Source organism: Phoenix dactylifera, chromosome 7 (assembly GCF_051530095.1).
Source record: "Phoenix dactylifera cultivar Ajwa chromosome 7, Ajwa_hap1_PhDact_Kaust_v1.1, whole genome shotgun sequence".
Taxonomy (NCBI): Eukaryota; Viridiplantae; Streptophyta; class Magnoliopsida; order Arecales; family Arecaceae; genus Phoenix; species Phoenix dactylifera.
In genome coordinates, this window is record NC_143196.1 from 3085970 (window position 1) to 3097312 (window position 11343).

At 38.1% G+C, this 11343-nt stretch overlaps 2 protein-coding genes across 2 annotated transcripts; both read left to right on the top strand.

Annotated features, from left to right (window-relative positions):
- The first annotated feature begins 1393 nt into the window (after nt 1-1393).
- Nucleotides 1394-4999, top strand: LOC149753105 (uncharacterized). The gene is made up of 5 exons (XM_089924104.1): nt 1394-2452; nt 2553-2634; nt 2827-2893; nt 4297-4833; nt 4922-4999. Exons 1-5 carry the CDS (start codon nt 1543-1545, stop codon nt 4997-4999), a joined length of 1674 nt encoding a protein of 557 aa, XP_089780230.1. The 5' UTR covers nt 1394-1542.
- A 654-nt stretch (nt 5000-5653) lies between these two features.
- Nucleotides 5654-8235, top strand: LOC149753106 (uncharacterized). The gene is made up of 5 exons (XM_089924176.1): nt 5654-5716; nt 7194-7379; nt 7499-7559; nt 7672-7912; nt 7994-8235. The coding sequence occupies exons 1-4, from the start codon at nt 5666-5668 to the stop codon at nt 7842-7844; spliced, it is 471 nt and encodes a 156-aa protein (XP_089780302.1). The 5' UTR covers nt 5654-5665; the 3' UTR covers nt 7845-7912; nt 7994-8235.
- Nucleotides 8236-11343: the final 3108 nt, after the last annotated feature.

The following is an 11343-nucleotide window of genomic DNA, read 5'->3' on the forward strand; positions in this document are numbered from 1 at the left end:
GTAGAAAAAATGTTGATGCTATGGTTGATTATCTCATGGGGGATGCTAAACATAGGTTGTTGTTTTGCTGGGTAAGTGTTTTGTAAAGACACTAATTTTGGCAGTTTCTTCGTAATGAAGGATTTAAGCTAAAGGGGACTGGATAGATAAAATACCGATCGGGAACAAGTGAAGGGAGATCGATGGATCTTCCCGATCATCGATCTCCCTTCACTTGTTCCCGATCGGTATTTTATCTATCCAGTCCCCTTTAGCTTAAATCCTTCATTAGGAAGCAGGAAAATCTTTATTCGGTCTCCGTGGCAGAGGAGTATGTTAACTAACATACCACAGCGGGCACAAGCAGAGTCGCCTTTGTGGCGAATTAGGGATTCGGCCCACGCGACCTACTGTTCCCCTTCGATTTCGATTTGGATCGAGAGAAAGAGAGAGAGAGAGAGAGAGAGAGAGGGAGCCGCGATGGGGAACCGGAAAATCCCGAGCTCAGGTGTGACTCTGGTGCTCCAATGTCCGAATGATCGCCGCCGATTCGTGGCGATTGTCGGATGGCGGATTCTCTCATTACTTGTAATTCGATCATGTATTCTGGTTTTCCCTTTCTTTTTAAGATTTCTCACACACACTTTGGTATTATTTGCTGAAGCAATGATGCTGATTGACGGTGGTTTTTCTATCTTCTGTTTTTTGGCTTTTCGTTTCTAATTTGAGACTAATCCTTTGTTTACTAATTTGTTCCAAATACTTGTGCAATGGATCTGATTTTGTAAAGAAAAATGAAATTGAAAGGATCTCCTTGATTTCCTGTCTGTTTTAATTTGAGTAGACTATCTGCTAGGTTGAATTTTTCCCCTTAGTTTATGTGTTCTTCATGCAGTTTTTGCTTAGTAAAATGAAGTTGAGATGGATGTTCTAGGTCTCATATATCTTTGATATAAGCGAAGAAGATAGGAAGTTGGCTTTTCTTCCCTAATTTTTCTTGGAGTATATGTTTCGGTTTGATATTGGAAAGCAGGAAATTAGGGTTTTAGCTTGCTTTCTGATATTAAGGTTTAAATTTATGATATGTGACCTAATAGTTCTTGGCGCTTACCTTTTGGTTTACCTCAAAGTACTTTCTTCACATGGTTATTGGGAAAGAGAGTTATTGGTCCATGAAAACATATCCGTAGAAATCATAAGGATTTGAAAGAAATGCATCCTGACCTGACATTCCCGAGTCTGTTTATTGCAGTAAAAACATGTGAGATTTACAGTCATGTGAGTATGCCTGCATAAATTTACACACCAGAGCTTTTTTATTTGAATAATGTATCTTTGATAGCCATAGTTTCCAGTCTAGGAAAGCTTGTCTTCTTCTCTTTTATTATCTCATTTCTTGTTCAAGCTCAATATCAATAGATCTTAATGCCTTTGTGTATTTCTTTTATTATGCGTTAAGAAAGCTTATTAGTTTTATGGTGTTTAGGAACTCAGTTAGGACGAGAGAAGCGGAAGAGGAGAACGGAAAAGCATAGCTTGCCAGTTGCAAATAGGGTCGAGGCCATGGAAGAGAGGAATAGGGGAAGAATATCAGATGAGAAAAATGATGTGAAATCCACCAATTTGAAAAGTACTGATTCTGATACACTAAAGAAGTCCAACTTGAGTGAGTCAAAGCCTGCTAATTCAAGGAAACGTAGGAGGCATGGAAAAAGAGGCAAGAGAAGGCCTTCTGACAGTGGTTCTATGGTATGCTCCTCATGCTTAGCTGCTCAAAGTGGCACCTCTGCTAAGAGGTCATTTTTACCAGGGATTGTAGGGAAGGGCCATAGGTTGAAGAATTTTAGTATCAGAACAGCAATTGGCGACACTAAGGGGTCATCAGAGGAGAAGGGAAATAGTGCTTTGATCATAGATGCTCATGTTGATTTGACTAAAAGCAAAATGCATACTGAAATTAGTTCAAACTTGGGTACTGTGAAAAATACTCAGTCCAATAAAAGAAGAAAAGCAGAAAGGGGGAAACAGAAGGTTTTTTCCTTGTCTCAGTATAGAACTGGACTTGATCGAGAAAAATATTCTGCTTTACGTTCATCTAAATCAGACATTGCACAAATAGAAGTTGTGGGAAAGAGTAATACCAATGCGTCAGAGAATGCGAAACCTGCAGATCGTAAAGATTATGTTTCAAATGTAATGCCTTTGTGCAATCACAGAGACGCAACTCATTATCAGGATGGGAGAGAAGTGCCTTCTTTATCAGTGAACCATGCTATGGAGCATTGTATCTCCGTAGATTTGACTAAGAACCAGGATAAGAAACTGGATGCGCTGCATGTTTCACCAGGAAGATCATTAATTAGTTGCACTAAAAAAAAGTTGCTTGTTCTTGATCTTAATGGAGTGCTGGCTGATGCTGTCCTTGATTATCGGAAAACCCTTAATGCAGATAAACGGATTGACAAACAAGCAGGTGAACATTGACAGCGATGTTTAACATCTTATGTTAAATTACAAGCTGCCATTCTTTTAAAAATTTAGGTGCTAATTTACACTTTTGTATTGCATTTCAGTCTTTAAAAGGCCATTCTGTGACGATTTTCTGAACTTCTGCTTCGAGAAATTTGATATAGGGATCTGGTCATCAAAAATGAGGTATGTCTTCAAAATTTTTTATGGTTCACTTTTTTGTTCTTTTACTTCTTTTTCCTTCTTTGTGTTTTTTCTTCATTGTGAAAGCATCTTAGAGCTAAGTTATTATGCAGTTGGTGGCCTACTACTACATTTTTGGTTCCGCTGAATTTTCTGCTGTGGTTCTATCATTGATGGGCTTAAAAATTTCTGCAGAAAAAATGTTGATGCTATGGTTGATTATCTCATGGGGGATGCTAAACATAGGTTGTTGTTTTGCTGGGTAAGTATTTTGTAAAGACACTAATCTTGGCAGTTTCTTCGTAATGAAGGATTTAAGCTAAAGGGGACTGGATAGATAAAATACCGATCGGGAACAAGTGAAGGGAGATCGATGGATCTTCCCGATCATCGATCTCCCTTCACTTGTTCCCGATCGGTATTTTATCTATCCAATCCCCTTTAGCTTAAATCCTTCATTAGGAAGCAGGAAAATCTTTATTCGGTCTCCGTGGCAGAGGAGTATGTTAACTAACATACCACAGCGGGCACAAGCAGAGTCGCCTTTGTGGCGAATTAGGGATTCGGCCCACGCGACCTACTGTTCCCCTTCGATTTCGATTTGGATCGAGAGAAAGAGAGAGAGAGAGAGAGAGAGAGAGAGGGAGCCGCGATGGGGAACCGGAAAATCCCGAGCTCAGGTGTGACTCTCGTGCTCCAATGTCCGAATGATCGCCGCCGATTCGTGGCGATTGTCGGATGGCGGATTCTCTCATTACTTGTAATTCGATCATGTATTCTGGTTTTCCCTTTCTTTTTAAGATTTCTCACACACACTTTGGTATTATTTGCTGAAGCAATGATGCTGATTAACGGTGGTTTTTCTATCTTCTGTTTTTTGGCTTTTCGCTTCTAATTTGAGACTAATCCTCTGTTTACTAATTTGTTCCAAATACTTGTGCAATGGATCTGATTTTGTAAAGAAAAATGAAATTGAAAGGATCTCCTTGATTTCCTGTCTGTTTTAATTTGAGTAGACTATCTGCTAGGTTGAATTTTCCCCTTAGTTTATGTGTTCTTCATGCAGTTTTTGCCTAGTAAAATGAAGTTGAGATGGATGTTCTAGGTCTCATATATCTTTGATATAAGCGAAGAAGATAGGAAGTTGGCTTTTCTTCCCTAATTTTTCTTGGAGTATATGTTTCGGTTTGATATTGGAAAGCAGGAAATTAGGGTTTTAGCTTGCTTTCTGATATTAAGGTTTAAATTTATGATATGTGACCTAATAGTTCTTGGCGCTTACCTTTTGGTTTACCTCAAAGTACTTTCTTCACATGGTTATTGGGAAAGAGAGTTATTGGTCCATGAAAACATATCCGTAGAAATCATAAGGATTTGAAAGAAATGCATCCTGACCTGACATTCCCGAGTCTGTTTATTGCAGTAAAAACATGTGAGATTTACAGTCATGTGAGTATGCCTGCATAAATTTACACACCAGAGCTTTTTTATTTGAATAATGTATCTTTGATAGCCATAGTTTCCAGTCTAGGGAAGCTTGTCTTCTTCTCTTTTATTATCTCATTTCTTGTTCAAGCTCAATATCAATAGATCTTAATGCCTTTGTGTATTTCTTTTATTATGCGTTAAGAAAGCTTATTAGTTTTATGGTGTTTAGGAACTCAGTTAGGACGAGAGAAGCGGAAGAGGAGAACGGAAAAGCATAGCTTGCCAGTTGCAAATAGGGTCGAGGCCATGGAAGAGAGGAATAGGGGAAGAATATCAGATGAGAAAAATGATGTGAAATCCACCAATTTGAAAAGTACTGATTCTGATACACTAAAGAAGTCCAACTTGAGTGAGTCAAAGCCTGCTAATTCAAGGAAACGTAGGAGGCATGGAAAAAGAGGCAAGAGAAGGCCTTCTGACAGTGGTTCTATGGTATGCTCCTCATGCTTAGCTGCTCAAAGTGGCACCTCTGCTAAGAGGTCATTTTTACCAGGGATTGTAGGGAAGGGCCATAGGTTGAAGAATTTTAGTATCAGAACAGCAATTGGCGACACTAAGGGGTCATCAGAGGAGAAGGGAAATAGTGCTTTGATCATAGATGCTCATGTTGATTTGACTAAAAGCAAAATGCATACTGAAATTAGTTCAAACTTGGGTACTGTGAAAAATACTCAGTCCAATAAAAGAAGAAAAGCAGAAAGGGGGAAACAGAAGGTTTTTTCCTTGTCTCAGTATAGAACTGGACTTGATCGAGAAAAATATTCTGCTTTGCGTTCATCTAAATCAGACATTGCACAAATAGAAGTTGTGGGAAAGAGTAATACCAATGCATCAGAGAATGCGAAACCTGCAGATCGTAAAGATTATGTTTCAAATGTAATGCCTTTGTGCAATCACATAGACGCAACTCATTATCAGGATGGGAGAGAAGTGCCTTCTTTATCAGTGAACCATGCTATGGAGCATTGTATCTCCGTAGATTTGACTAAGAACCAGGATAAGAAACTGGATGCGCTGCATGTTTCACCAGGAAGATCATTAATTAGTTGCACTAAAAAAAAGTTGCTTGTTCTTGATCTTAATGGAGTGCTGGCTGATGCTGTCCTTGATTATCGGAAAACCCTTAATGTAGATAAACGGATTGACAAACAAGCAGGTGAACATTGACAGCGATGTTTAACATCTTATGTTAAATTACAAGCTGCCATTCTTTTAAAAATTTAGGTGCTAATTTACACTTTTGTATTGCATTTCAGTCTTTAAAAGGCCATTCTGTGACGATTTTCTGAACTTCTGCTTCGAGAAATTTGATATAGGGATCTGGTCATCAAAAATGAGGAATGTCTTCAAAATTTTTTATGGTTCACTTTTTTGTTCTTTTGCTTCTTTTTCCTTCTTTGTGTTTTTTCTTCATTGTGAAAGCATCTTAGAGCTAAGTTATTATGCAGTTGGTGGCCTACTACTACATTTTTGGTTCCGCTGAATTTTCTGCTGTGGTTCTATCATTGATGGGCTTAAAAATTTCTGCAGAAAAAATGTTGATGCTATGGTTGATTATCTCATGGGGGATGCTAAACATAGGTTGTTGTTTTGCTGGGTAAGTGTTTTGTAAAGACACTAATCTTGGCAGTTTCTTTTATTCACTGTTCTTGGGTAAGTGTTTTGCTGGGTAAGTGTTTTGTAAAGACACTAATCTTGGGTAAGTGAAGTATTTCATTTTGAAATATTATGATGTTGCTTGTATTGATGTATCTAAACCCGGTTATGAAATACTTCACTGTTCTTTTCTAGTTCTCATCAATAGTTTGTATGTTTATTTTTTTCTACTTGATGAACGCTTCATTTTCTTCAGTGAAAAACAGTAAATTATCTTGAGCTACTATTCCTTAATACAATTATAGTAGCCCTAACAGTTTGTTACCTAATACGAAAGGTATATGTGAATCTTGGAGCTGAAGCAACCTTGGAGTATGAATAAAAGATACTGTATTTTTATCTCCCCTGCCACAAAGGAGCCTTTACAGTGGGAAAGGTCTCATTGATGTATGCTAATTATCCGAAGTGTCAGGCAAAGTTACCATAGAAAATAAGTTGAGGGTCCTTCTGATATATCATCTATGATGTATGTGGTCATCTTTAAGGAATATTTGTTTCTATCTATCTAAGATTATTGCAACCAGGGCCTGTTGTACTGGTTGAAACTAATCGGTTCAGCCTGTACCGTATCTGTACCGGCCAGCACCGGTACGGTACAGTCATAGAAAAGGGGTCGGAACCGAACGGCTCCTTGCCCGTACTAGTGCGAACCGATACAAGCCCGGTACCGGCACCAGAGAAGAAGAAGAGGAAGAAGAGAAAAGAAGAGGAAGAAAGAGGAAAAAAGAAGAGGAAGGAGAAGAGAAAGAGGAGGAGAAGAAGAAGAAGAAGAGAAGAAGCCTACCTGTCGCACCGGGCCTCGGGCCGACCTCTCTCGGGCCGACGAGGATCACCTGTCTTGCTCACGATTCCGGCCCCTTTTTTGCTCGCGGGAGAAGAGGGGAAAGAGAGGAGAAGAGAGGAGGAGAGAGGGGAAGAAAGGAGATGAAGAGAGTTCGGGAAGGAGGAAGAAGGGAAGGAAAAAAAAAAAGAAGAAAAAAAAGGGTGTCTGTGTGCGGGGTAGCACGCCCACGCGCGATTCCTTGAGCGCGGGGCAGCGAGCCCACGTGGTCCCGCATGGGCATTTAATGCCACTCTGTGGCTAAAACGCGGACGTGCGCGCATCGTGGAATTTTTTTTTTTTTGGCGGTTGGCCGGTTCGGTACTGGTCCCCACCGGTACGTTAGTTCGGTCGGTTCCGCATACCTTAATTGCAACATTGGAACTTACCATTTCAGCCGGAATGGTATCCTAGGTCATATTTCATACTTTATGCCAATTCTTGGATCAGGCTTGCTTCTAGTATAGTTTCTAACTGTTCCTTGTAGATGATCTTCATTTGCAGGAAGTGAGAAATGCTATCTATTATGTATTGCATCTGCAACATATTTCTTTTAATTTCAGCTGCATTCAGTTGATATCTTTGCAATTTTGTTCAGGATAGATCCAAGTGCACTCTCACTGGGTTCTCAACAGTTGAGAATGTGGAAAAGCCATTGGTTTTGAAAGAAATGAAGAAACTATGGAACAAAGAGGATCCTGATCTTCCATGGGAGAGTGGAGAGTACTTGCCGTCAAATACGTTGCTGGTGGATGACTCTCCTTACAAGGCCCTCTGTAATCCTGTAAGGAGTCCATCTTTTTACCATTTTTGGCATTTCCGAATGGATTTATCACCTTTATCAGATTTTTCAGTTTTCTGCATATCTCTCTCATCCATTTCTTTTCTTGAATTCTTGTTTAGCCGCACACTGCTATCTTTCCATATCCCTACCATTTTTATGATGAAGATGACAATTCTATAGGTAAATATTTTACATGATCTGTATGTCTGTTTTTTCTTTTTGTTTCGCTCCCTTTTTCCTTTTTTTTTCTTGCTATGCAGAGTCCAAATTTGTCTTTAATATTCATGAGCAGGTCCAGAAGGACATATTCGAGTCTACTTAGAAGGGCTAGCTATGGCTGACAATGTCCAACACTATGTTTGTGCTCACCCATTTGGCCAGCGAGCAATAACAGGGGCAAATCCATCTTGGAAGTTCTACCAACAAATTATTGATAAATTTGGGAATTATTCTTCTCCAACCTGAGCGGACACTGATGACATTTGAGAGTGCATCTAACTAATGGTGACCAAATGAGAAATAGGAACTGATTTGTAAGTAGGCATCTAGTCTTTATCAACTGAACTTCTTGCTTTACCAATGCTTAATCTAATAGACTTAATTGATTTTTACAGGCTGTGATTGTTCTCACCCCTGCCAACAGTAAAAGCATTATTGTATCAAGCCGGACGATTGATAATCAAGCGAGACATCTGATTTTGCTGTTTGACCTGTTACTATTCGGTGCTTTATACTGTTGTCGTCTAATGTGAAATGTAACACATCTTTTATTCATTTTTCTCACAAAAACATGTCTTCTATTCATTATATTTTTTCAATTCTTTGATAGAATTGAAGGTTATTACTTGTTCTCTTTACCAGTGATTGGGATGTTGAGTTGAAGAAAGCATGTGATCTACTTCAAATAGGTTTTAGGATGCCATAAATACCCGTGTACTCCTTTCCCATGTACACCTTGGATTCATGAAATTTTACCAAGAGATGAGAATGGTGGTTAGAACAATCTGAGGTCTTTTTCTTTCGTTTGAGGTTTTAATATCCCTTTTTATTTTACAGTAGTACTTTAGGGCATGATTTTCATCTTATTGCCCGGTTGCTATTTTGCCTCCACAGGAACTGAAACTTATTGCCTCATCAATGCTGTTGTTTTGATGTTGTCGGTTTTTTTTGAATAAATTAGTGTGGCTTTAGCTTTTTTGTCCTTTTCTGATATAACGCTTCAGTCTTTTGTTGTTTGTCAGCTGTGGCAATGGATGCTGGAGATAAGATATGTTCATCCGAGGTGCTCTATCTCTGAACAAATGACAATGAGGGATTTTTATTTTTGTTTTTATTTTTTTTTAAGGTTTTTGCTGATTTGAAACTTTCAAAGTAAGTTTTGAACATAAGAATGATGTGAGAAGATAATATAATACGATCACTTGGAATATATAACTTGTTTTAGGAGGAAAGAAGGTTAATAAATCATAAACAGTTCTGTGTGAGCTATACTGGAAACCTTAAAAAAGGACTTAACGAGAAGGTAATAAAGTTTTTCTTTGGAGTTTCTTGTTTTTGATTTTCTCAGCAAGTTTTTTTAAAGAGTTGCTGGAGGTGTTAATCACTGCAGACTAATTTATAAGAGTGTTTCACGGTGTTGTATATGGACTAGAAGGATCCGTAAAGCACAGTAGTAGTTGCTCTACCAAAATTATCTTATAACTTTGAAAAGGATTATTTCTTTTTAGGGAAAAAGTTTTTTTTTGTTTTTGTTGTTTGGAGCAGGGGTGCAAATGAGTTGAGCCAGACAAAGCTGTATATCAGGCTACTCGGCTTGACTCGTTATATTGGAAGAGTTGCTCAAGTTTGACTCAGAGCTTGATCTGGACTTCGGATGAACTTAAGCTTGGCTTAACTAAGCTATAGGCCGAGCTTTAACGAGCCAATTTTTCCTGCTGTTTTTTGAATCAAGCCACTGGTCCAGGCTAGGCTCATGAGTAGCTCAGTTCTTTTGCAACCCCAGTCTGGGGACACGCCCAAACTGACAATAACCCAGTTACAATCTTATCAATGCACAGATAATTGCATCTGCATTGGATAGATACGATAGCTCTGGTGGGAAGTTGTCCGGCAAAAATCGGCGAGGAAGGGAGATAGCTAGATTGGCCATTTGGTCGGCCGGCTGGTATGATCTTTCTTTTATTCCTACTGTTTTATTCTTAGTACCATGCATCATTCTAATACGGTATAATCTTTTAAAGGACCAAGGTTCAGGTGTTAGTTTTTGTAATCTAATTATATATCTAACTTAGATGAGAACCATGTGTTGCTCCAAGATTGCATATGTTAGGAAGTCATGAAGAAGTGCTAAGTTGTATTTGAGAACAAGTCTTTGCTTGCTGGGGAAATATGGTGGACAGGCAACTAATGGCAATTAAGGTCAAGAGTTTTGGAAGCATCCTAACTATAATGTAGATCTTCCCCTGATAGAACCTAACTAATTAGGAGGTTAGGTTTATTTTATAAATACTAATATTTTGCTTTATCTTGTATTTGGTTCCTTCGATTTTCTTAATGAATGTGGGTTAGGTTTTTCCTAACTCTTTCTTAGAACAAAAATTCATCTGCAACTACCATCCGTCTGGCCATCATGCACATGTTTATTGCAATTACTGATACTGCCTATGGCTCACCAATGCCCATCAATTTATACAAAAATAATTGAGAGAGAACCACATACATGGACTAAAAGCTTCTACATCACATCAATGTCAGATAGTTTTTATTATCTGACTGCAAGGACCACAGATTATAACTAGCCATCCAGCATAAATAGGTAATTGTTATCTTCAATTAGAGTTGCTCTGTTTTGGATTTAGTGACCCTGGAAACGTAATAAATCAAAAGAAAATTCCAGTGAGAGACTTGATTGTAACCCAACTAAAAATCATAACTTCTCATCTACAAATTAGCCTTGTGGATACATCATAACCTTCACATTCGCAAGTTCTTATACCATTGAAATTGAGTGTAATGCTGTGATTAATGTTGGGGAGTGCAAATTTATGATGATCTTTGCTGAATTAACTTTGTGGAAAATTTGGCTACTAATGCGTAGACAACTGTTGCAATCATGAAGTCTGAGACTAATCTTAAAATTGCTGCCCTCCTGATTTTACCAATGTATGAGATGAACTCATAATGGAAGTTATGTCATGGTTGATTATTCTGTTGTACTTAAGTCACCTATTCTGTATGCGGTTGTATGTCACATAACTAATCCTTTACCAAGAATTTGAGTCGGTTGCAAATTTAGAATGCTTGATCTCTGGCTTATTAAAGGCTGTGGAGCACATCACAGTTGGTTTGGCTGCAAGAATATTGATTGTTACTGTTGATACAAAATATTTAGCTTTAATAGCTATTGCTGAAGTTACTGTTTGTTATTAGGTGTGTTTTATTGTATATTTCGATGTTCTTGGCCCATGATTTCTTGCTGTTGTTGCCTAATATATACATCCCCTTTCAGATGATGTGGCAACAAGATTTTGTTTAATCTTGACCTTTCATTATCCCTTACCATTTCCACTATACTACGCTGATTTAATGCAAACCATCGCTGGCTCTGTCATCGGCTACTATCCTTGAATCATAATTAACCTTAATAGGTCATTTATCCTAGTGCAACCCATTCAACGAGAGTGAACTGATCAAGTCACGATATTGATTGCTTACTGAACTACTTCAGATATTTCTAAAATTCACTATAAATAAATTTCTAAGATTTTGTAGATGACTATAAAAATATTTTCAAGTCATTATTTCTCCCCCATATTTGATATGAAAAATCAGTCCATCACCTCAATCCTCATACAAAAATCAAACCTTGTCTTTTTACTCTTGCAAACCTAACTCTATTTTACCAGCTTAAATGTTCCGAAAAAGTACTTCACACATTTTCTCATCAAACTAGCTTAATCTGTTT